The following is a 26576-nucleotide window of genomic DNA, read 5'->3' on the forward strand; positions in this document are numbered from 1 at the left end:
TCGTTCGACCGCCAAAGGGATCGCGAATCACAGGTGAGAACCGCTGCGTGACTAGGCTCTCTGTCCTGGAAGAAGGCGGGGGAGCCCGACGGTGACCGGAACTCGCTGTTTCAGGGGGAAGAAAGGGTCCCAATCCAGATGATCCCAATCTAACATCACCCCAGCTGCTATCGTCAGCGGACTTCACTGGAAGGAGAAAACGCGCAAGGTGCACGGCACAATGACGATTAGCCCAACTTTGCCGAGTGACCAGAGGCGGCGCAGCGGGCGGAGAAGCGGCGCCGCGCCGCCCCGCCCACCCGGAACTGGGAGGCGAGGGTGCAGACCCGCGGCCGAGCGAGAAAGGTTCCGCGAGGGGACCGGGCGCGCCTGCGGCACTGTCCGGGCCGGCATCCCGCTCCCGCTCCCGCCCTGCCAGAAGGGCATTAGGGCCAGCCAGGCGAGGGCTCCGGACCGACCCCTCCACCCCCCGCCCCGGCTGCCCAGTCCTCCCGCAGACTTACTGCCGGAAGGGGCCGTCCAGGGAGCAGCCACCCCCGCCCCGGCCGCCCGCGGCTAAGGAAAGCACTTGAAGGCTGCCTGCGGCGGTCAGGCTCCCCAGAACCTCCTGCTCTCGGTGCAGCTGCGCCCGGCTTCCCAGACGCCCCGTGGCCTCAGCGGGGACCGGCACCAACAACATCGGTAGAACCCGCTCCATGGTGGCAGCGCTGCAGAAGCCGCCGGCGGCAGCACTTCCGGATCACTTCGCCGCCATCTTTGGTCCGGCAGTTTTTGGTGTGCCGGTGTCGTCCCCCCCCCCGTCCTGGGCATGCGCAGTGGAGCCGACCCCGGCTGCCTCGTGACTCCCGCCGCCCCGGGCCAGCGGTCTCTGCCAGACGCCACTCCCTTGCGTGCGGGGCTCCGCACCTGCGGCGCCCGCGGACCTGCACCTGCGCTGGCCTCGGGCCGCTCCATACCGGCCGCAGGCTGCAACAGCTGGCTCGCTCTGTGGCGTTACCCTTTGCCGCCTTAATGTAGCCGCCACCTTGGAAGTCCCTGCCCCTTCTCATGGCTTTTCTTATTTTGTTTACAGCTCTGGGTGGTGCAAGCAGTCCTTAGCAGTGTGGACTGGCCCGTCCTGAGTTGACCCGAATGTTGAAATGCGCAGGGGCAGGGGGTAAGGGGTGGCGTTGCCCTTTGCTCTCCGCAGGGACGTGTGATCCAAGGTCGTGGGCAGAGAGGAGCCGAGGGGTGAGGAGCGGTGTGGAGAAGGCATTTTGGAAAAGGGCCCTAATCGCAGTGCCTTTCTCACCCACCATCAGGTGGGCTCACGGGGCTACCGAAGCTTAGCGCCTCCTTTTGCTTTGACTCGAATCCTCCTCTAGTTCTAGGGCTTGGTGTGTACAAAATTCTTTTTCTCCTGCATTGCTTTCTCCCTCTTTATTGGGGTGACTTCATTATCATGCAGACATTCTCTAATATGCGGAACTGGTGGTTCCTTGTGACTTTGGTTAAATTTAGTGTTAAGTCTTGGCTCTAGAAATAATCTCTCTCTTTCTCTCTATCTATATATACACCCCTTAGGCCCAGCCTTTCTTCCTGAATAATCAGCAACCTCTGAATCAGAAGATCGTAGCCCCGACCTGACCCATAGTCACACCGACCAGACCTCTGGCAAACGAAAGGTAACATCTTGACCTAAATTATGTTTCAGTTTTTGAGTCCTATGGTGGAGCAACCCCCTGGCTACTTTCCATGAGACCAGAGGGAGTCTGAAAAGACTTCAGAGCTGTCCTCAAGACCTGAAGAAATGATTCATTACCCTTCTCTCACCTCCGACCAATCAGTTGGCCTATATGATCTGTAACCTACAGGCCATCAAGGATTTCCAGCTTTTAAGCATTAGCTTCCCATTCTCCTCGATAAGGCCATTCGTCAATAAAATAGCCAATATTTCTCTACTGCAGTTCTCAGTGTTTAGTATTTGGCTTTGCTAGTGCTGGGTGGACAAACTCTTTCTGTTCTAAAACATATGTCATTCTTTTAAAAAGAAAATGACTTCCCTTATCCTACACCAACGGCTACCTACTGTCAAATTTCTGCTTCCCTTTTAGAAAATTCCAAGTTGACTCATCTTGTGATCAGAAAAGCTCCCTCACCTCACCTCAACCCTCTGATCAGGCTGCCATCTCCACCAAAACTCTCCCTCAAAATGAATGATCTCTAGACTGCCACAACCAACCTATCATTCCTCACTCCCTTCTTTTTTAAAAAAAATATATATATATATATATTTTATTGATTTTTTACAGAGAGGAAGGGAGAGGGAGAGGGATAGAGAGTTAGAAACATCGATGAGAGAGAAACATCGATTCAGCTGCCTCTTGCACGCCCCTTACTGGAGATGTGCCCGCAACCCAGGTACACATGCCCTTGACCGGAATGGAACCTGGGACCCTTCAGTCCGCAGGCCCACGCTCTATCTGCTGAGCCAAACCGATTAGGGCCTCACTCCCTTCTTAACGTCCTTTCTTTTCAACTTTGGTAACACCACTAACAATGTTTGGTAACATTTTTAGAGTGGTCTTCTAAAAGTGAAATCATGTCACATTACCTTCCTGTTTAAAATTCTGACTTCATCGCAGTTAAAAATCCAAATTTTTAAAAATCATGGCTTACAGGTCTTACACCCTGCCTCCCTCTTTCCAGCCTCATCACCCTCCCCACTTATCTGTGTACTTCAGTCTTTTCCTGAAACACACCAAATTCATTCTCACTTTGGGGGCTTTGTGCTCAGCAGTGCCTCTACATGAAATACTTTTCATTCCAACTTAAATATAACCTCTATTGACAGAGCTTCCACTCCAGTCACTCAGCAGCCAGTTTTGTTTTCACCGTGGTTTTTATCACCACCTGATGTTTGGGTTAGTCCCTGTCCAAACAATGCGAGTTTCAGAAGAGCAGGGACTTTTTCTTGCTTACCACTGGTACCCTGACGCCTAAAACGGTGCCTGGTTCATAAAGGCACTCCAGTCTTTGCTGATAACCTTGTTTGTCAAGTTAAACCAAACATTTCAGATCCCCAAAGAGATGTGTATATGTACATTCAACAATCGTAGCTCATCTAGGGGTACTTTCTCTTACAAACAAGTTTCAACACATCATTATCTCTTTAATTATACCTTATTATGCCATGCCTTTTTAGGCACATCACTCAGGTTTTTGAAGACAGCTAAGAAAATGTTTTGGGTAGGGTCCTCCAATGTATTAAGGCATAAGAAATGTCTTCAGACTCTTGGATCCCTGTAGACATAGCTCGCACAGCTAGTGTCTGATGATTAAACTTTCCCCACATGGCCGTATTCCAGAACAATGAGATCAGTAGATCCAGGCAAGCCTACAAAGGGAACAGATGTTAACTGCAAGCAATTACATTTTCTAAAGTATTAGGTGATTTAATTAACATATGACTCCAGCAGATGGTAAATTCTGAGGAAAGAGATGGCCTCCGTGTTGTTCGTGTTTATGTTTTTGAATAGTTTTGTCCCTCAAATATTTCTTGAATTAACGATTCAGTTTCTCAAATTGAGTCTTGCCCTCAAATAGCTTGGCATAAGTGACCAAAGCACCTGGGAATCAATTCAACGGTTTATTTGAAGATACCATAGGGTCCTAACTTGAGGTAGACTCTTTACTCAGTAAATGCCAGTGTCTGGAACTACTTCTGAAAACAAGCTATTCTCGCCCAACTGGCATGGCTCAGTGGTTGAGAGTCAACCTGTGAACCAGGAGGTCACAGTTCCATGTCTTGTCAGGGCACATGCCCTGGTTATGGGCTCGATCCCCAGTGTGGGATGTGCAGGAGGCAGCTGATCAATGATTCTCTCTCATCATTGGTGTTTCTATCTCCCTCTCCCTTGCTCTTTGAAAACAATAAAAATATGTTAAAAAAATAATAAAAGCAAGCTATTGTCCATGCTCTTGGTTTAAAAGAAATAGAGAAGTAAATGATAGACCCTAGATTGGGCTTGAACAAGGGGCAATGACCTTGTTTCTGCCATAACTTACTGCATTGTAGCCTCTAGCTGCTGTATCAATTGTTTGTCCACGTGGCGACAGAACAGGGGAAGGAGGTTGGTGGGGAAGGCTAGGGGTTCAGCCAAAGAGGCTGTAGGCATCTGAGCTATTTCCCAGGCGATCAGAATCACTATGTCTGTCCTGGAGACCAGAGAGGAGGAAATACATCAAAGTATTTGTATTTATGCAGGAAACAGACCCAAAGCCAAGATCCTTATTACCCTTTAACACCACCATCACCCTCTCTGCATGTAGCAAATAAGGGAGAACATTTGCACATTTGACATATGCCAGGGCACAGCTTAATGCTTTACACATCATTTTTCTTAATCTTAAGAACTCTAAGGGGCTAGTACTGTCATCCCTAGATCCCTAGTTTGTAAATGAGGAAACAGGCTAAGAAAAGGTTAAGTAACATTCCCAAAACTTAGAGTGCTAATAAGTGATGGAGGCAAAATTCAAACGTAGATCTGTTTGATGCTAAAGCTTGTCCCCCTAATTACTATGTTACACTGCCTCCCATGGAAAATGAACTCTAGGGGACTATAAGGAGGGGAAAAGGCAGAGCAGCTACAACTCTGGGAATTTTCCCTTTGACCAACTTCTTCCCTGATGTTTGAATACACTGCTCTGGAAATATCTCATCTGGCCCAGCCTATACATCCCAGATGTACTGAAGTAATATGTACAGGTCATTATGATCTTACCAAGCTGTATGGTCACTGCTGGGTTCCTCCAGGGATGGATCCAGGGATACCAGCTGCGCCCCATGACTCAGCAGGGTGTAGAGCAAAGATATTCCAAACTGCAAGTGATAGAGTACCCAGGGGAAATGAATTCATCCGAGGCATCCGGTGCTTACCTGGCTCTGTCTTCCCAACTAAAAGGACAAGTTTACGTGCACAAATGGAGTCCAACACCCATACAACTGTCAGATTTTACACTGGCTGGCCAAAGAACTCTCAGACCTTTCACTGCTCTGAACTACCCTAAAGATTCTTCTGGGGAGTGTACTAAATGCACACTCATGAGTTCTGCCCCCAGAGTCTGTAAATTAGGAATGGACCTGGGCATCTGATGCAGGTATCTGCTGACCCCACTTGAAGAAGCACTGTTTTAGGAAAGATCTTCAGAGAGAGGTTCATAAGACAATCCACTGGCATATTAGAAGATAGCAGAACTTCATATCTAGAGTCTCATCTTTTAAAATGTTCTACTTGTGTATTTATTACGTGCCTAATATTAGTATAGTGTTACATATAAACTACTTACAAATACACACATAGGTGATATGGGTCAGAATTTATTTCTATTAAAACTTTGGTGACTTCTGCTCTAGAGGTCTACAGCAGCACCATCACCAGAGAGCTTGTCAGAAAAGCAGATGTGTGGGCCCCACCCCGGGTCTACTCAACGACTCAGGCAGTGGGCCCAAGGTGATCCTAATGCTCACTAGAAGTTGATAAGCACTGGAAAGGATAAACGGGAGAGAGGAGGAGACTGCAGAGATGAGAACATTCCCTCATTTATTCCTTGCCAGTGATAACAGCCTGGAGACCATCTATGGCAGCGGTTCTCAACCTGTGGGTCGCGACCCCTTTGGGGGTTGAATGATCCTTTCACAGGGGTCGCCTAAGACCATCAGAAAACACATATATAATTACATATTGTTTTTGTGAATAGTCACTAGGCTTTAATTATGTTCAATTTGTAACAATGAAATTGGGGGTCACCACAACATGAGGAACTGTATTAAAGGGTCGCGGCATTAGAAAGGTTGAGAACCACTGATCTATGGAAAGACAAAAGCCTCCCAGAAAAAAAAAAAAAAGCCTCCCAGATATATTACCTGATTCTGAAGCACCACAGTGACTGGCCGCTCTGAGGAGCCAGGTGGAAGCAGCATTAGTCCCTGAAGTCCTTGGAGGAGTTCTTGGAAGGTCAAGTGTCTGATATATTTGCCCAGAGGCTTGAATAACATTTGTAGGACCTACAGGAAGGTCAGTGAGTGCCTCTCTCAGACTTCACAACTTCACCTCCTCCCACCTTGCCTTCCATCCCTTTTCTTGCTGACCTGCCTTGACCACCTACCTGGTCAGGTTATTTACCAGACCTATCACCACTAATGCCTCTCCATCACCAACACTGGTCCTTCAATACCTACTTGTTCTAGGATGTCTTCCCTAAGAAAAGTAGATACAGGGCTCAATACTTGTCAGGGAGTCCTTATTTTCTCACCCTCCACAGCACACTCACACCTGTATATTTTCTTGTGTTCATTACACCTAAAGATGATCAGCTGTTCCTATAGTTTACTCTGTAACTCCCTCACCTGAGGTGGCAGGGTCAACACCCTCACTGCCCAGCCTTCTCTGGCATCTCTGGGGGTGGGAACTGGAAGAGGAGAAAAGATCCCTATCTCATCCATGAAATCATCCTCTTCTCCACTTGGTGCCACAGTACCTGATCAGCTGCATCCCTCTTGACCAGGAGTGGCAGATGGTGGATGATAGCCAGAAGAAGGCTGACAGCTAGATCCCGGGGCAGGAAGGGGAGCAGCCGGGCCACGAGGGCTTTCCCCTTCCTCACAGAGAGCACCTGCAGGAAGCCATCTGCTGCCTCCCTACGAGTGAGATAGAGTATTTTCAGGGCTGTACGTAATGGAGAGGGCTACATGCCAGAAAGGAGCAGCTAAAGCAAATTTGCTGATCCTCCCCTTCCTGGGCGGAGGGATGACCTCCCACGCTCACTCCAGGTTATCCTGCTCCTGGGTCTTTAAGGCCTGGAAGAGCTTCTCAACCTGGTTTCTCTGCTGCTCAGAGTAGCAGGACTGTGGAGGCCCATTCTTCTGGCCCTCCTCTATCTCTAGTAACTGAAGAAACATCTGGGAATTTGAGGGTGGGAAAAGAGGAAGAAGAGGTCAATTTGAGCAAGATCCCATTTTCAAGGAGTAGTTAGGAACTCATCTCTAGGAGCTGATCTCACCTTCTCAATCCAGGACAACACCCGAAGCCTCTGGCTGCTGGCAGCTCCTATCTCCTAGGAGAAAGAGTCCCCAGCCATCAGCCACACCTCCACAGCAGCAACCCAGGCCTCAGGGGAGCTAAACATTGAGCTGGAGAGGCTAACACAGAGTCTGATCACACTTCTCCCTCTCTTAGGTCACAATCTGAACTCAAGCACGATGATGCTTAAGACTCTTCTCCAAAACAGGGAGGAGAAAAGAAGGGTTCTGGGAAGATAACATTCCTACCGGTTCTGGAGTTCCATGGGGTACAGCATCAATAGCTCTGCGAGGGCTAAAACACGTTGACATGGCCACCTGGCCCAGGGAACCCTCGAATCGAACCACTGCAGGAAAGGAGTCAAGACAGGCATATTTCCCTCTCCTTTCTACCCTCTGTCCACCCAGATGGTCAGCCCAACCCAGCAGGTCAGCCCTGGGCCTACCTGACTCGTAAACCTCTGCCTTCTGAATGTAAGGTGTGACCAGCTTGAGGGACTCCACCTTGCTCCTTTGTCCAAGCAGCTCTTCATCTGCCTCCTTCTTCTCTAGTTTCTGATAATATTTCTGGGATCCCATGGAATGTAAAAATGTATACAGTCCTCATGTTCTGAATTTAGAATTAAGGTTCTCAAGTGCAATGTCTTAACGCACCTTTTCCTATAGCATCTGTTCCAGAAATGTTCCTGGCACCTTAGGCCATATTTGCAATCATTCTAAAGTACCTGAAACACCCTAGGTTTCATGCTACCATTCATGGGATCCTCATACTAAGGACTTCAAGAGCAAGGTACTGGCCAGCCAGGTGGCTCAGTGGCTGAGTGTTGACCCATGAACAAGAGGTCACGGGTTCAATTCCAGGTCAGGGCACATGCCCAGGTTGCAAGCTCAATCCCCAGTAGGGGGCATGCAAGAGGCAGCCAATTGATGTTTTTATCTCTCTCCCTTCTCCCTCCCTCCCTCTCTCTCTCTCTCTCTCTCTCTCTCTCAAAAAAAAAAAAAAGAAAAAAGAAAAAAAAAAGGAAAAAGAGCCAGGTACCACTTCCAGGTCTGATAGAAAGGCAGAGGCAGAGAGAGAAGTGTAGAGCCAGGAAGCAAACCTGTCCCAGCATCTGCAACCTTCCTGCATTCCTTGTTCCCAAGTTATACACTACACATCATATATCCTCCACCTCCCCGTTTTGATTTTGTGATTCTGCCTGTGCTTTCCAAAGTCACTTTATCTGGTGGCATGGAGACCACCAGTAGCTTGAAGTACAGAGATAGCACTATTGTCAATTGGCCAATTTTATACTTCTGAGGATTTTCTCAGCAGCTCTGATATTCTCTTAAAGAAATATGTAAAATCCCAAGCTGAAATAAAGCCACTGACTGCGAGACAAACAAGGATTTGAATAAAGCTCCTCTATTTAGGAGAACAAAAAAGGCCAGAATCCCTAACCGGTTTGGCTCAGTGGATAGAGCATCGGCCTGCGGACTCAAGGGTCCCAGGTTCGATTCCGGTCAAGGGCATGCATGTACGTTGTGGGCACATCCCCAGTCGGGGTGTGCAGGAGGCAGCTGATCGATGTTTATCTCTCATTGATGTTTCTAACTCTCTATCCCTCTCCCTTCCTCTCTGTAAAAAAATCAATAAAATATATGAAAAAAAAGGCCAGAATATAAAACAATTTCACTTTCAGTGATCTTGACAGAAAGAGGGGATTTTTGAAGCAGGGTAGAAAGAAAAAAAGAAACTAAATAGGAAGGAGATAAAAGTGGGAACTTCGGTAGAGGGCTCATGGAGGTTGAGGAGAAAAGTGAAACAAAGCTTTGACAACCCCAAAACCCATAAACAAAGATGTGTCCCATAACAGGGGGTAGATAGGAAACAGGAGGAGGTGAGTCAAAATGTCTGCCATCATTTGTTCAATCCAACAAATCGAATCCTACTATTTCTAACATCCTTGTATTTTTTATCTAAAATAATAAAGTTAAGTAGATGAATGTTTATAATGACATTTCTAAACACTCACAAAAGTATACAAAGGTGGAAAAGTCTATATTCTCAGGCTGAATAGGGGAAATTATTGGCAAAGGATAGAGACAAAATCTCAGAGTGTATTTGGGAAATTGTACACAACCCCATTTGGCTGAATGTAGGAGAACAGAGAGGTGAATGGGGTTGGGATGTCAACTTTAGAAATATGGCCCCTATGAGCTGAAGAGAGAACCTGAGAGGGCCCGTGGAGTCCAGGACCTTTCCACCCCAAGGTTAAAAGCTGGGAAGAGCACACGGGGCTCACCTGGTAGTAATAGTCATCCAGGCAGGGCTTCTCACTCTGCAGCTGGACCATCTGCACTTTTATCACCCAGTCCTTCTCTTTGCGGGTCATGAGGTTAGCATAGGCGTCTGACTGCCGAGACCAGGGCTTCTTGGCTGGGGGCCTTTAAGCCAGGAGGAGCATCCCTTCAGACCCACCCACGCTGCCACAGTGAACTTCCCAAGGGAGTGGAGCTGTCTGGTAAGGATGGGAGAAGGTGCAGAGGTGGGCAGCACTATAGGAGTCTTAATTGTGCAGGGACTTGGGGGGGAAACCCAGCACGAAGATGAGCTGCTTTCAACCCCGCGCCTGGTCTAGGTTTTACCTTGGTGTTCGACTGTGCTTCTGCAGCTGCAAGATCCGTTGGTGTTGAGGGTGGAGCTGGGTCAGATGACTGGGAAGGCTTAGAAAGAAACTTGGGCTGGCTGAAGGCAGGGTCTCAGCTCCCTGCCCCCTCCGCTCGTTTAGCCTCTGGTAACCTCAGCTGGACATCTAAGGGAACTCTTTCTGGGCCTCCCCAGAGTCAGCCACATGAAATATCACAATCCTCGCTCACATTCTCCTCCAAGATAGACTTTTCTGCAATTTGGCTGCAGGAAATCTCAACACAGTAGAAAACCATTGAGCCTGGTTGTCTAGAGTTCTAGTCCTGATCTCTGTTCTGCTATGTCAGTTAACCCTGAAGTAAGTTATTTTAGTCTCCCTGAGCCTCCATTTCCTCATCTCTGAGGGACTCTACCGCAGACTTTCCTTATTAAGTTTCTATAAGTATATTTCTGTGGTAGCTGGTAGTGTCCCCCGCCCCTCCTCAGCCAGGGACCTCTGGAGAACTCAGACTGTTGTGGGTGCTGGGGTGTCTGGCACCCAGAACCAGTACCTGAACCTAGGAGACCATGAGGTTGGTGGGCTGCAGAAGACATATGGGTCTGGTGGGAGCAGTCGAGGTCCAAAGTGCCGCACTGGGGAGCCGGCCCTGGGAAGTGTAGGCCGGAAAGGAACTGGCGACAAGTAGTCCAGGGTCTAAGAGGAATTAAAGAGGCATCTCCAGAAACAGAATGCTGCTCTTGCTGCCAAGTGCCTTTCCTGCCTCTGCATTCTCACCTGCCTTTTCTCTCAAGACCCTCCCTGGACATTTTGCTGTCGTGGGGGAACTTCAAGCCAACTGTGAGGTCACCAGACTGTGGATCCTGTCTTTGTTTCCAACAGGGTTTCACCTCCTAGCGAGCAGCTCTCCAGTCCCTGACAATGTGGGGGCCTGTGCTTTTCCTCCTGTCTGGTCAGCCAACACCTCTTCCTCTCCTCTCTGTGATAGTCTTGTCCCTTCAGCCACTGGGGCCATGCTTAGCTGTCTCTTTTCTGACTCACCTCAGAACCGCAGTTTCCTTCTCTTCTCCCTGCGGTATGTCCTGCATTTCTTCCATCCCAGACCATGTTCTCATTGTGCCGTTAATTGAAGGGCAAGTGCTCTTTCTAGTCCTAAGCTCAGTGCTGCTTATGTGCTAACATGCAGGGAAGTGGAAGTAGGAATCTAGTTTGTCCTTTTTCTTGTAAATGGCCAGTTGTCCCAGTTCCATCTGTCACTAACCAAGCTTCCCTGCATGATCAGTGTCTCCCAGCTCCCATGCCTACTTCTCACTTTGGGTGCTTCATCTCCAATCAAGGCCAAGAGCAGACTAAACAACGGAAATAAAGGACACTCGGCATGCTCCTTCTCAGCACCCAGTCACTTTCTCACACTGTGAAGACTGGAGCGACTCACCTGCCATAGAAAGTGCAAGGAGGCAGGTGACATCCCCAGCACACCAGAGGCCTTGATTCCAGGAGAGCTTGGAAGACCTCTCTGGAATGGGAGGGAAGGAAAGCCAGACTCAAATGAGCCTCTGTGGTGTCTTCTAAGTTTATCTATGGTGTCCATCGAGCAGTGGTTCTCAACCTGTAGGTCGCGACCACTTTGGCGGTTGAACGACCCTTTCACAGGGGTCGCCTAAGACCATCCTGCATATCAGATATTTACATTATGATTCATAACAGTAGCAACATTACAGTTATGAAGTAGCAACGAAAATAATTTTATGGTTGGGTCACAACATGAGGAACTGTATTTAAAGGGCCAGAAGGTTGAGAACCACTGCCATAGAGGGTGGCCACCATTTCCAATACCCAGGACAAAGGCAGCCTGGCCCTCCCTCATAATCAAAGTCAACTGGGCCAGGGCCGCTGTCCTTTCCTAAGGGGAAGCAAGACTGGTATCTCAGGAGTAGGTTGAAGGAGGATCTGCGTCCCTTCATTTTATATGGGAATCCTTGTCTCTCTTCACTGGTTGTGAGAATCCAAGGGAGTAAATAAATATCAGGAATGGACTGCTGAGACACAGGAGCCCAGGGTCAAAGATGACTCGTCTTCAGCACAGGAGCAGGGCCAGCACCGATGGTTGGTGCCTAGCCCTGATAGGACACGCCCCCCCCCCCCGCCCCTCATTATTAATTTTTAGAGAGAGAGGAAGGGAAAGGGTGGGAGAGGGAGAGAGACAGAAACATCAATGTGAAGTGAAACATCGATCAGCTGCCTCCTACATTCCCCTTACAAGGGATCCAGCCCAAAACCTGGGCATGTACCCTGACCTTTCGTGCACAGTACGATGCCCTACCAACTGATCCACACTGGCCAGGGTTAGGATCTGGATTCTAAGATGAAGATAGCATCAGAAACTAAGTGGGTGACAGGAGGAAAGAGAAGGAAGAAGAGAGTCCCTACTCAGGTTCAAGCCTGAAATAGAAAGTATTAACCCAGGACCTATCTTAGAAACGGGAGAAGAAGCGGAGAGGAATGTTAACCACGGTCTGTGAGCCACAAACACTTCAGGCAACCGTCCCTCCAGCCTCTCCTGCCGTGGTACCTGGGTGTTAGTGACAGCACTGAGGATAGCTGGGTCCCCGAGCTCTTCCTCCTCTTCATCTACTCCCTCCTCCAGGTCCGGGGCTAGATCTGGATCCAGATCCTCCTCTTCCTCCTCATTTTCTTCCTCCTCCTCCAATTGGGAGGCAGGCACCAGCTCCTCCTCAGGAGCCCCGGGGCCACAGGACTTGTCTGGGCCTTGGTTTGAGTGGGGGCCTGAAGAAGTAAGCGGTGGTGGGGGGGGGGGGGGCGAGGCAGGTGTGAGGAGTCTGGTCTAGAGAGTGCTTCTCAGTAGCACTTCTGTCCATGAGCCGTCTTCAGCACTACTTTCAAACAACGCCTCCTGTTCTAAGGTTCAGCTCAGCCTCCATACCCCAGAGACCCCTACCTGTCCCCGACTAGAGCAAACGGAACCTGGCAGGTGCCAGACACCTGACTTTCTACATCCCCTCTTTAATTGCCTCATTAGGCACCACCACAGGCTTCTCCACCTGCCCTCCTCCACCTAACAGCCCTTTCTACGCCTCTTTGATCAACCAATTTCCAGCTGTCCTGACTCACTGCAAATTTAACCCTACTGTGTGCCAGAGACTTTCCATGTATATGTCCATTCATCTCTCACAACCATCATACAAGCCTGTTGTTGATCATTTCACTATGAAGGTGAGAAAGGGGGTCCCGGAAAAGTGATTTCAGTCACCCAGCATGATATAGCTAACAAGTAGATGAGTCTGGAATTATTCCCAATGATTCTGGACAAGCAAGCCCATGTCCATCCACCGAACCAGAACAGTAAGTCTCCGCACCCCCAGGCTTTCTATCCAACTATGGCTCCCTTAGTGATACCTTCAAGACATGTCATCTTTGCAGGCTGGCGGACTTCCTCCACGGCTGGTGAGAGAGCACTGTCAGCCTCTGGAAGGCAAACCTGGGACAGGGAAGAGACCCAGAGGCACCGTCCTCCTCAGTAAAGATGGCGTGGCACCCTAAAACCTGGCTGTCCCCTAGCAAGGTTGTCCGGGGAGTACTGGCCCAGGATCTTGAGGAGCGGGGCTGCCTGAAACCCCCAACCTCTGACCTCATCAACCCTTATCTGTCCAGCAAAGGCCCGGAAGGTAGGGACAGGGCTAGGAGTTGGAAAAGCACTCCCACAAACACCACCAGCCTCCCCCTGTGCAGGGAGGGGGCCCCACAGCTGCCTTGCTGCTGACACCCACCACCTGACTGTTGCTGTCCTTTCTGCTCACTTTAGCCATGGCAGCCTGGGCCAGTGCTGGCTTGCTGCCCCCGGCTTTAAGAGTCCCAAACCCTCCCCTACTCTCTTGTTAAAGGGCCAGCATCCCCCAAACACAGCATCTTGATAGAAATAATGAGAACATAATCTTATGGTAACGAAAACTCTTGAAAGGGCAAGAGAAATAAACTGCAGTTTCAACCATTCAAGGTTTGAGTTCAGTTTATTGGGATTTATATTTGGGAGCAGATATTTAAAAGAATTCCTGTTTCCCACACCCCTCATAGGAACTTTGTGAGGTTTTGTTTCCTTTAATGCGTAGTTTTGCTCCATCAAAATTGGTGGATCCTGGGGAGATTACCTAACAACCAAGTTCTCGGCGCTTCAGGGCACTTGTGGATCCCTGCGGCCCACCTGGTGATGCTTGCCCTTTACCTCGTCCCGTCCCCGTGAACTGCTACCCAGCTCTGACTGATGAGGGACCCCTGTGAATTTAGAAGCCAGATCTTCGAAATAAAAACATTTTTGCATGAATTACACAGACAATCTTGCATCTTCTTGGCTGCTCTAATGGAAAACTGGTTCAGCAGCTGAGGAGTAAAAAGAAAACAGTAACAACAAAAACACATATTAGTACTACCAGCAGACAAAACCCAAGACCCACCTGAACATTATCTAACTCCTAAGTGATGCAGATTCTGTGCCCACATCCTGTATTCAGCTAAAACCACACAAGACTTTGTAGAACTTCTGAATAAAAGTAAAAAAAAAGCTAATTTCTCTACATCGAAAGGGAAGTTAGGGCCCTATCGTGCTGGTTATAGGACTACGATTCTTTTTTCTTCTCTCTTTTAAAATGTTTTTATTGATTTTAAAGAGAAAGGAAAGGAGAGGGAGGGAGAGAGAGAAACATCGATCGGTTGCCTCCCACAGGCATCCCGACCAGGGATCAAACCCACAACCTGTGTATGCGCCCTAACTGGGAATCAAACCCGGGACCCTTCAGTGCATGGGATCATGCTCCAACCAAATGAGCCACACCGGCCAGGGCAGGACTATGATTCTTGATGCCTTTAAATAAAAATATTTGTTTCAAAATATTTGCTGTAAGTCAGAACTATATGGATAGGAGGACATTTTAAGGAGCTTGAAAGTTACTGAAAAACTTTTCAAATATTGGAATTGGGTTCAGGCCTTTTGGGTAATGTTATTCAGCTCTCATGTAGTTCCTAACAGTTCACTTTGGTATTATTAACAAAAGAGCCAAATGGAGAAGTTCAGTGTTTCAAAGTGAGTTATTGTTATAGAGAGAGAGCCACTTTCTGCATGTTGATATTTTTAAAAAATATATTTTATTGATTTTTTACAGAGAGGAAGGGAGAGGGATAGAGAGTTAGAAACATCGATGAGAGAGAAACATAGATCGGCTGCCTCTTGCACACCCCTTCCTGGGGATGTGCCCGCAACCAAGGTACATGCCCTTGACCAGAATCGAACCCACGACCCTTCAGTCCGCAGGCCGACGCTCTATCCACTGAGCCAAACTGGTTAGGGCTGCATGCTGATTTTTATTGTGAAGGGACTTGTTGTACCAATGGTTCCTAGCAGGTGAAATAGGGTTTAGTCTTCAAGATAACAGCTTTGCCTTGGCTGTTTGAAATTTCACTTGGGGCCTAGTGGCTTTTGTGAAACTCCCCTACCTTTGCCTGAAGTCATATGTGTCTACCTGCCCCTTACATTTCCTAATCTCCTGCCATAGATTAACTGTGCTACTTAATCTCTGCTACACTTGGGGTACAGCAATGAATAGGCAGATGCCACCCAGGGCCTCTTAGAGCTTCCAGAAGAATAAGAACTACAGACAGGTAAACAGGATTGTTGGATCAAAAATACATTAGAGCCCTAGCCGGTTTGGCTCAGTGGATCGAGTGTTGGCCCTCGGACTGACTGGTCCCAGATTTGATTCCAGTCAAGGGCACATGCCCAGGTTGCAGGCACAATCCCGTGTGGTGCGTGCAGGAGGCAGCCAGTCAATGATTCTCTCATCATTGATGTTTCTATCTTTCTCTCCCTCTCCCTTCCTCTCTGAAATCAATAAAAAATATTTTAAAAAATACATTAGAAATGTTTACGTTTGCTGAATAAAACACTAAGGAGTGTCCTACTTGTATGGGGATATTTCTTTTCTTTTTTTTCTTTTTATTTCTTATGGGGATATTTTTAATCCATAGTTTCAGTTTCTTTAATGGCTGTAGATCTTTTCCAGTTTCCAGTTTCTTCTTGGGGTTGTGCTATTAAATTATATAATTTCTAGGAATGTGTCCATTTCTTATAAGTTCAAATTTATTGGCATAAAGTTGTTCATAGTATGAGGGTATTTTTTAAATCCATGCTTAAATCTGTACTTTGTCCCCCTTTTCATTCCTAACAATGTTTATTATCCCCTCTTTTTCCTTCTTTCCAGTTTGTCTATTTTATTGGTCTTTAGTGCTCGCTTCGGCAGCACATATACTAAAATTTTATTGGTCTTTAAAAACACACACTCATAAGTCAGAGATTTTGCAGGAAGTAGACAGTTCACTCAAATTGGGTAATTTGAGTAGAATTTAATAAAGAGGTATTTATAAAGGTGTAGAAAGAATATAGCACCATTATAAGGAATAGTACAGTACCCTGGGACTCATAATAGTTGGCGGTTACCACTTTAGGTCAAGGGCCAGAGGATGAAGCCATTACCAAAACCTGGGGACGGTGGCAGCCCTCTCCTGAATCATATCCACTCTCTCTGAGATCTGTATCTGCTTTCTTCTTGCCTCTTGAGCCCTAGGCGTGGCAAAGGCTCCCCACTCTTGCTAGCACCAGCAGTGCTTCACTTTCCTTTATGAATTCCCCTGAACCCTGCTCACATTTTGGTAAATGTGCCTGTCACCCTGCTCACATTTTGGTAAATTCCCCTCAGCTACTGACTCAGATGTGCTATTTGTTTCCTATCAGGGCCCTGACGGACACCATCTCCATCTCTGTTGCCAATAAATTTGAACTTACAGGAAATGGACACATTCCTAGAAATTACATAATTTAATGATACAACCCCAAGAAGAAACTGGAATAGATCTGCAGCCATTAAAGAAAGTGAAACTATTTTCTTTGTCCTTGTTCAGCTTCCTCTCCCTCCCTCAAACATCAGCGTTCTAAAACATAATCGTTGTCCTCAAGTCCCCTGCATGACTCCATCTCTTTATTTTCAGCCGTCACCTGAGCTCTCACATTATGGAGAAAATAGAGGCCACGTGGGCTGATCTACTTTAATTTATAGTTGGAGGAAATTTATATGTGTGCAGGCCCAGGCCTCCTCACCTCATTCTAGTCCAGCCTCTTTTTCTGGATCCTGTGCCCTCCGGCCACTTCAGTCAGGCTTCTCTACTCTGTGTCTTCAGTCTCTCTATTTTTCCTTCTTTCTTTTTTCTTATAGCATAGCATAGAAATGTCAGGATGTGTTCATTTTTTACGAACAAAATCCCTTCTTTCTTCCTGTTTCTTATTTTCACTGCCCCTTATCTTTCTCCTACCCAGCAAGCCAAGCTTCTCCATTTCAACTCACATAATTTCTTCAGCTACTGCTCTCTGGCTTTTGAATAAATAGGATTACTTAAACAGATAAAAGTAAAGACTTTACTTTCACATTTACACTTGATATTAGCCAAAAGGCCGAAAAGCGATTTTACTTTCACATTTGAATTACATTTGTTTCACATGTAAGACTGCCTGAAAACAAGTTGGAAGAAACTATTAATGATCTTGACTATAACTGTTTATTTCATTTTCAGCCGACTTAAAAAATATAGTTTTATTTATTTCAGAGAGTAAGGGAGAGAGATAAATATCAATGATGAGAGAGAATCATTGATTGGCTGCCTCCTGCAAGCCCCACACTGGGGATCAAACCCACAACCTGGATATGTGACCTGATCAGGAATTGAACTGTGACCTCCTGGTTCATAGATTAATGCTCAACCACTGAGCTACCGGCTAGGCCAGCCTTTTTTTTTTCTTCTTCAACATTAAATAGTTTGGAGTTTTAAGTTCTATTCTACTTACCCTATATAATAAAGAGCTAATATGCTAATTAGACTGAACAGCAGAACGACTGTTCAGACATCCTTCTGAACGACCTTCCAGACAAAGCTGGGGCTGCAAGGGCTGGCTGAGGCTGCGAGGGCCTGCGAGGGCCGGCTGGGGCAGCTGGGGCTGCTAGGCCTGAGCCCCTTGCATGAATTTCGTGCATCAGGCCTCTAGTCCTATGTAATAAAAGGCTAATATGCAAATTGTCCCCTCGACTGGGAGTTTGACCAGGAGTTCGACCAGGGGGCGGGGCCAGCCCACCAACTGCCCGCAGCCCCTCCCCGCAGCCAGCCTGGCCTAATCGACCCGATTGGTGCAGGCCGGCTGGACCCCACCCATGCACAAATGGATGCACTGGGCCTCTAATCTTTAAATGAATGATTTAGCATAAAACTTAAATGGCTGACATCACCACTAAATTGTTTGTGGACCAGAAATATATTAAAAAGCAGCTTCATTGTATATTTCAATCATGAGCTTCAAATACTCTAAGCAGAATTTGGATATGACTACATTTGTTTAACCCTGACTTGATGCTGATGATGGTTCCAGGATATCTCTGGTTTCATATCCAACACATCTGTACCTATAATATATTCCCTCCTATTCTTGCTCCTGTTTCTCCATGTTACCCAGGATTAATGAAAAGAAAGTCACCTTTCAGAAAGGGCAATAAATATACAGTCATCAACTTCAGTTTCTACCATAGGTACTCCTGATTTACTCTGTTCAAAAGCTGAGGGTTACTTCCTGGAGCGGCAAGACAAAAATCAACACCCTATCCTGCTCTATCTAAACCCTGGTAGTTGATCTCCAGCGAGGCCATCAGGAATATGTGGAGGAGGACTGAGGCTGGACCAGGAGCCAGCTGGCTCTTGTCACTCATTGTGTGCACTCCTTCGAGCTGGCTGAGAATCTCCAGGTCGCAGCAGGACGGTCACTTTCTGTTCTACACCTCCTCGGCCTCTGTCCCTTCAGGACTCTCTTCCTCCTAACACTTTATTTTGAAAAATTTCAATCCTACAAAAAAAGTTGAGAGAACGATAAAACTAACCTCTGTTCATCCTTCACCTAGCAGTTGATAACATTTTGCTTAACAAATATCCTTCGATAAGCTCCTTCTCTGTTACATCAGGCAGTGTCTGTTTCTAGCGACTAGGGACTTTGGCTGCCAGAACCACAAACAGGAAATTCTGAGAAACATGTGACAAACTGTTCAACCTCACTGCCTTTTTAAAAATTGCATAGCAAGAGAAGGAAATACAATTTTTCCATGATAATATCCCTCTTGGGGCATGGTGTTGGGAGAGAAGTTCCCTCTGTTATTCTGTCGTGGAATGTAACCTGGCACTAAGACTGGCGGGCAGTTTCACAGTGTGCAGGATGTTACAATAGGGAAAACCCGGAACTGTCCCCGATGCAGATTTGTTTTGTTTTTTTTAAAGTATGGTATATTCATATAATGAATACTATGAAAGCACGAAAAAAACCATCTAACTCTCGATAGAAATAAATTGCCCAAGGTATATAGGTAAATAAAAATGCTGTTTGCAAAAATATATATGCAGGGGGAGGGGGCGCCCCACTCTGCGCGGAGGGCTTCCACCCCGGGCCCTGCACCCACACTAGCAGCCACCCGGCTGGGCTGTCCCAGGCGGACGAGGGCGTCTCCTGCTCGCTCAGCACCGCCAGCGGCGGCCAGATGCAGGCGGACCGAGGAGTCCGGGCGCCGCGGGGAGCCGGGAGCCCGGGCTGGGAGCCCCGTGGCCCGGGCAGAGCGCCGGTTGAAGATGCGGAGACGTACGGAGAAGAGCATGGTGAACAGGGACCTATTTCTACAACGAAATAGTCTCTAACTGGGACCATATCAAGACGCTGAAAAAGAAGTGGATAATGAAAGTGGAGGATCACGAGGGAGACAGATCGCAGTGTTGTCGGCTCTGCTGGAGTCTCCTCGCAGCTCGGTTCGCTGAGTCCAGAAAGAGTGGGGCGGGGCATCTTCACGTCCAAAGCAGAACTCAGCATTTTCATACGTGGACTCTGAGTCACTGGTTCAAGTCCTTCCAGAACTGCCTCTCTCACTCCGACTCCATGTTGCTGCTGAATTGGTCCAGGCTGCCTTCCTTGGGTGAAACCGAAGAAAAACGATGAAGGCAAGGGACTAGGCCTGCGGTTCAAAGGGCCATTTGGGCCTGGAGGAAAGGGGTCCGCGTTGGAGCTGAAATCTGCGGCTGCTGGTTTACAAGCATGCCCCAAGCCAGGGTGCTCCGTCAGGCTTACTGCCTGTAACACACCGACCTCGGTGTTTGACAACATCCAAAGTAACGCACGTAAGCGGCTCTCTGGCTTAGTAATCCAAGTAAGGGCGCTTGTTTCCAGCCTCCTTCCTCTCGGCGTTTACAGCACAGCAAGTGCTGCTGCTGAAGACAATAGAGCAAGCAACAAGCTATGAATTTGGCCAGAATAAACAAAGGCTGGTAAAAAAATTATATATATATATATATACATATATATATATATATGGCAAAAAATGTATACATACTTTAAAAGCTGATAGCTCAATTTTGAAAATGAAATGTATTTTAATAAACACTGCCTTTATAATTATTCAAAGTGTGTGTATACATTTTGGGGGGATAGTCTACATATGCAGAATGATTACATATTTGTAAACACATATATCTAGACTTATATCTACATATGAATAGGCAAAATCTGGGGACAGACATTTAATTCATTAACAGTGGTTATCTTTGGGTGGTAGGATAACAGGTGATTTAAATTTTTATCTTTATTCTTAACTATATTGTCTGAACTTTTCATAACGAATATAAAATTTATAATTAGAAAAAATAAAGCTATGTGGACAAGCTTTTTAAAGTATCAAAAAAAAAATGCCCAAAAGACAAACAACAAAGAAAAACAACAACTCTATCTCCATTGGCCCCTGTATCATGGTCTAAAGTCCATGTTTATCCCCTTGGCACCAAAGTCCTCTGCAGGCTCTTTAACTCCTCCAGGTGGAGGTAGTGGCTTCCCTGGTACCATAATCTATTTATAGGGCTATAAACCAACTCCTTGGAAAAGCATTTTCCCCAGTACCAGCTCAATGTTCAGCACCTAGTAAGGTGCTCAATAGAGGTTTGTTGAATGACTGAGTGATTGTGATGAGCACTGAGATTTGACAGATAGGTTAGGGCCAGGCTAAGAAGTAATAAGCCAAAGCTTTGAGGAACCTTTGCCCTGGGGATTAGAGGGCTCCTTTTGTTATTCTCATTACCTCTTTAACCTGGGCAACAGCCAGTGGAGCAAGAGTGGTTTGACTCATTTGGTTCCTAGTGACTATGAGATAGTCCAGCAATGGCAGTACCATCAGGGGCTGGCCCAACTCAGTGGGGACAGTAATAGAAGGGAGAGAACCAAGTCTCCTGGTCAGTTCAGGCTTCGGGAAAACTCCTACCCTCTCAGCTGTTGAGCTGATGATAACCCTCCCTCTCAAACATGAGTGTGTTCAAAATGCTCTGTGTGGCTAGCCTAGTTAACTAACAGGTAAACTTGACTTTGCAAAGGCAAGTAATATTCTTCATATTGTAATGTAGAAATTCCTCACTTTCCAAACGAAATACAAGATCGAAGAGAGATAGGGACCAAACTTTAACACTGGTTTCTGAGGGGAGGAGAGTGAGATGGGAGGAGACACACAAGGGGAATTTTCACTTTCGCTCAGTAGATCTCTAGTTGTTTGCCTTTTTACAGCGGGCATACATTTGTGTGTTAGGTTTACAATTAAAAATTAAAAATACTTTAAACACGGTAGTACTACGGTTCTTGACTTCTCCTCACCTTCTCATACGTTTTTAATCCTCATCTTGATCTCCAACCCACCCAAATAAACTCCTTCTAGGTACCTCTTCTCAGAAAATGATCTAGTGGAAATTGTGAGGCCTTGGGAATCAGACCAGCGTTTGAATCCCAACTCAGTGTGAATGTGGTTAAGTGTCTTACTTCTCTGAGTCTAGTCTCCTTGTTTGTGTGGCTGGAAGTGACACCTACCTTCTCGATTTTTGTGTAGTTTGGGTCAGCAGCTTTGCTCATTTAATGTGGATGTGAATCACCTGGGATGTTGTTAAAATGCAGACTCTTGTTCAGTAGGTCTGAAGTGGGCCCCAGAGTCTGCATTTCTAAGAACTCCTAGGTGGTGTTGATGGGAGTGATGCATAGATTATACTTTGGATTGCAAGGGATTAACGACATAACAAATGAGGAAGCCCTGTCCCAAATGTCCCACCTATGCTGGTTCCTCTCCTCTTGGGTGGGCCTGACCTTCTGGCTGTTGGAATGAGCTCATCTCAGAAAATTCCCGAGATCCACTCAGGTGCAGCCCAACACATCTGAGCTTTAACCTATTCCTTTTTTATCTCAACTTTAATATTCTTCTTTTCTTCCTAAGTACTTCATTTGTTTTTTGCCTAACAACAATACGGGCATCTGGATTGATAGTTTTTGTTAAAAAACAGCTTTATTGATATATAATTGATATACAATAAATTACACTTAAAGTGTATCATTTAACAACTTCTAATATGCCTATACACCTATGAGGTAATCATAAAACTCGAGATAATGAGCATATCCATCACCTCCCATGTGTCTTAATTTTCCTGATGATCCCCCCCAGCCCTCAAAACTAATTCGCTTTCTGTTACGTAGATTAGTTTGCCTTTTCTAGAGAGTTTTATATAAAGAGTTCATACAGTATATATTATTTTTTGGGGGGAAGGGGGCTGGCTACTTTCTTTTCTTTTTTTATTTGAATCAGGATCTTTATTATGTTTTCCTTTTAATAACACGGGAGGAGCCAAAACCGGTTTGGCTCAGTGGATAGAGCGTCGGCCTGCGGACTGAAAGGTCCCAGGTTCGATTCCGGTCAAGGGCATGTGCCTGGGTTGCGGGCACATCCCCAGTGGGAGATGTGCAGGAGGCAGCTGATCGATGTTTCTCTCTCATCGATGTTTCTAACTCTCTATCTCTCTCCCTTCCTCTCTGTGAAAAAATCAATAAAATATATTTTAAAAAAAATAACACGGGAGGAAATAAGCACATACAAAATTTCATCCAAATTGTCATCACTAGACTCTGATGATACTGACTGTAAGAGATTCTGAAGAAGATGCAATGGAGAAATAAGGAATAAGTTTTTCTGTAAATTTATCAGCGATTCCGTACATATATGACCGGTTATTCAAATTATAAAATGAAATCTCTCCCAACTCATAGTCCAGAAAAACGCCAACCTTCCGTTGTCCTGTAGGGACGACGCCACATGTCCGAGTCAGGAGCTGATGTTGCCAGTATCCATGGTTTGCCGATGGTGATATGGGAGTATTTAGGACGAAGGATTCTTTACACACACCTAAGAAACATTCCCCTGCGCCTATTATTTCTACTGCCCAAAAATGCCTGCCAGCATCAACTTCCTCAGAACTCAGGACAGCTGGGGAAGAAGTAAGTGCCTGGGGATTAGGAAGACCATCTGGTCTCCTATAGGTCACACTTTTTCTATCACTTGCCATAATGAGGTCTGGATGGGCAGTTTCAGAATCCAGTGTCAACTCTAGCTGAAAGGTGCGGATCATTTCATGCAGGCCCAAGTAATGTGGGGGGAGAGTGAAAATCTCCTCCTGTAATTCACATGAAAACACTGCTGGGGTCTCTCGGTTTCCATAGCTGTTGTGGATCCTTTCAATACCTGTGAGTAAATCCTCATCTGTCTGCAAACACTTCTCTTCTGTTTGACTTAACAGACTGCTTAGCCTGAACCTATGGTATGAAATTTGCCTTTCATTTTCAATTAGTTTTTCTTCAGCATCATTCTCTTCCATAAGTAGATCTTTATCAATTTCATCGTGCTCTACTTCTAAGAAACTCTTCATTTCTTCACATTCATGGTCCAATTCCTCCCTCCGTTTTTCCATCTTTTTCTTTACTTCCCAAGTATTTTCATCTTGTTTTTTATATACAGTTTCAGCATTTTCAAGGTTATTAGTGAGGGTCCCAATGTGCCTTTTGAGGATCTCCCTGTGACTAGCTGCAGCTTCCTCAATGGGGACCAGGGGCTGAACCGGGGGGTCTAAGGAGCCCTTGCACTGGGGACACAGCAGCTCCAGGCTTTTCTCACAGAACAGGGTCAGAACCTCATTGTGCTTCGCACACAGGGGTATTTCTTCCTGCATTTTCCTCTGGCTCCCTGAGGTGGGAATCTGCTCAACAATCTCAGTCATGTAACATAAATGGGTGTTCCTCTTCAAGCTCCTGTCAGGGCAGTGGTGGAGGCAGACAGGACAGGGAAAGGTGCCCTGTAGACCTTCCCAGCGCTGGTGGATGCAGGAGGGACAGAAGTTGTGCCCACAGGCAGTGGTCACTGGGTCTCTCAGGTAATCCAGGCAGATGGGACAGCTGGCCTCCGCTTGGAGCTTGGCCAGGGAAGCTGCAAAGGCCATGGTGCAGTGAAGGTGTCTATCAGAAGAGACTCCCTGCAGTTAGTGTGATCCTCCAGGTTCGAGGAAAAGTGAGAAGCTGAGGTCTGCTCAGGCCTCCCTCTCTGTGCAACTCAGTAGGAGTTTCCAAGAACAGTTCCAGTGGGCGGCTGACGTCCAGTCTTCTGTCACCTACTCCTGTAGTTAATGTCAGGTTTCCCAAGTGAAGATCAGCTGTGGACTCTGGTCAAAATCCAAGCACCACCCAAGTCACAAGTGGTTTCTGGAGCCTGCTCCTTTGAGTGAGTCCCTGAAGTGTGTCTCCAAGAAGAGTCTCTGAAGCCAGTCTCCTACCCATTAAATGCTTAGTAATGGGAGCCTGGCCTATATATACCACTAGGAGGGTTAATCTCTTCGAGGTCTCACCCACCAAAGGCTCCTCCCTGGAGGTGAGACACGTGGGCTAGGGTGGGGGTAGGAGGATGTTCAGAAGTCTGTTTGATGTGATCTCCTCTTATTCCTAGAGGGGAATAAGAAGGTTACCGGGGACTAACCTTGTTAATATGCATAATCTAATTAGCACCTTTGTAATCATCCCTTGAACTTTCCTACACCCTTTAATCCCATTCTGCTGAGGAGGAAACTGAAATTAAAGGTAAAATCTTTTCCTGGCTTGTTTGGATCAGAGGATAGAGCATTGGCCTGCAAGTGAAGGGTTCCAGGTTTGATTCCAGACAAGGGCACATACCAGGGTTATGGGCTCAGTCCCCAGAGGGGGGCGTGCAGGAGCTGATCAATGATTCTCTCTCATCACTGATGTTTCTATCTTTCTCTCCTTCTCCCTTCCTCTCTGAAATCAATAAAATAAATTTTAACAAAAAGTTAAAACAACGGTCCCTCTGAGGCTGAGACGGTCCCCGTGAGGCTGTGAGGCTGAGACGGTCCCCGTGAGGCTGAGACGGTCCCCGTGAGGCTGTGAGGCTGAGACGGTCCCCGTGAGGCTGTGAGGCTGAGACGGTCCCTGTGAGGCTGAGACGGTCCTTGTGGGGCTGAGATGGTCCCAGTGAGGCCAAGACAGTCCCAATGAGGCCGAAACGGTCCCCGTGAGGCTGAGACGGTCCCTGTCTGGCTGAGACGCCTGGCTACTTTCATTCAGCATAATTAGTTAATTTATGTTGTTGTGCATATTGATAGTTCATTCATAGCTTATTGCTAATAGTATTCCATTATATGGATATATACCACAATTTGTTATCCATTCACCTGTTGATGGATGTTTATATTATTTCCAGATTTGGCTATTACAAAGTTGCTATGAATTTCTGTGTAGAAGTCTTTGTATAGATCTATGCTTTCATTTTCTCTTGGGTAAGTACCTAAAGTGGAGTAGCTGGATCATGTGGGCACTGTTTATTTATCATAAAAAAACAACAACCAAACACCTGTCAAACTGTTTTCCAAAGTAGTTGTACCACTTACATTTTGTCAACAAAAAGTCACTGCCACCAATCTAATACCAACAGGGGTCCCAATCTGGGGTGCAGTAAAAGGAGAAACTTTATTCAGGTAAACAGTTTGCAAACTGTGGAGATGCAATATCCTGAGGAAGCCAAAAACACTCCAGACTAAAGAAAGGCTGCTTTTATTTGTTTATTAACTTTATTTGTTTTTAAAATAAATTTTTATTGATTTCAGAGAGGAAGGAAGAGGGAGAGATAGAAAAAGCATTGATGAGAGCGAATCATCTATTGTGTGCCTCCTGCATGCCTCCTACTGGGGACCCAGCACGCAACCCAGGCATATGCCAGGACCGGGAATCGAACTGATGACCTCTTGGTTCCTGGGTCAACACTCAACCAACGGAGCCACACCCGGCTGGGCTAGTTATTGACTTTAAGTAATTTTTTATTTTTTAATTATAGCTGACATAAAATATTATGTTACTTTCAGGTATACAACCCAGTGATTAGACATTATATAACTTACTAAGTGATCACCCCGATAAATCTAGTACCCATCTGACACCATACATAGTTATTACAATATTATGGACAATATTCCCTATGCTGTACTTTACATCCCTGTGATCATTTTGTAACTACCAATTTGTACTTCTTAATCCTGTCATCTTTATCATCCTATCCCCCAGTCTCCCTCCCCTCTGGCATCTATCAATCTGATCTTTGTATCTATAAGTCTGTTTCAATACTGTTTGTCATTTGTTTTTTAGATTTCACATATAAACAAAATCATATGGCATTTGTCTTCCTCTGTCTGACTTATTTCACTCAGCACAATACTCTCTAACCCAGGGGTGGGCAAACTTTTTGACTCAAGGGCCACAATGGGTTCTTAAACTGGACTGGAGGGCCAGAACAAAAGCATGGATGGAGTGTTTGTGTGAACTAATATAAATTCAAAGTAAACATCATTACATAAAAGGGTACGGTCTTTTTTTTTTTTAGTTTTATTCATTTCAAATGGTC

The 26576-nt window shown here is 46.3% G+C and overlaps 2 protein-coding genes and 1 long non-coding RNA gene across 3 annotated transcripts in view; 1 reads left to right on the forward strand and 2 right to left on the reverse strand.

The window, feature by feature from the left end:
• The window catches only part of SPG11 (SPG11, spatacsin vesicle trafficking associated), a 91110-nt gene extending 90356 nt beyond the window's left edge, over window positions 1-754 (reverse strand). Inside the window, 1 exon segment of the mRNA XM_023757599.1 lies at window positions 504-754. Within this exon segment, the coding sequence (XP_023613367.1) occupies window positions 504-754 (251 nt within the window).
• LOC102438217 lies at window positions 642-1940 on the forward strand. The gene is made up of 2 exons (XR_002830351.1): window positions 642-774; window positions 1073-1940. It is a non-coding gene; the product is annotated as an uncharacterized LOC102438217 (long non-coding RNA).
• Window positions 1941-4043: 2103 nt separating this feature from the next.
• PATL2 (PAT1 homolog 2) lies at window positions 4044-13120 on the reverse strand. The gene is made up of 14 exons (XM_023757610.1): window positions 13105-13120; window positions 12260-12456; window positions 11123-11203; window positions 10241-10383; window positions 9689-9757; window positions 9346-9487; window positions 7507-7627; window positions 7310-7407; window positions 7042-7095; window positions 6807-6940; window positions 6520-6679; window positions 5906-6046; window positions 4764-4861; window positions 4044-4197 (listed from the first exon to the last, which is right to left on the reverse strand). The coding sequence occupies exons 1-14, from the start codon at window positions 13118-13120 to the stop codon at window positions 4044-4046; spliced, it is 1608 nt and encodes a 535-aa protein (XP_023613378.1).
• Window positions 13121-26576: the final 13456 nt, after the last annotated feature.

This window comes from Myotis lucifugus, unplaced genomic scaffold (genome assembly GCF_000147115.1).
Source record: "Myotis lucifugus unplaced genomic scaffold, Myoluc2.0 scaffold_109, whole genome shotgun sequence".
NCBI classification, from domain to species: domain Eukaryota; kingdom Metazoa; phylum Chordata; class Mammalia; order Chiroptera; family Vespertilionidae; genus Myotis; species Myotis lucifugus.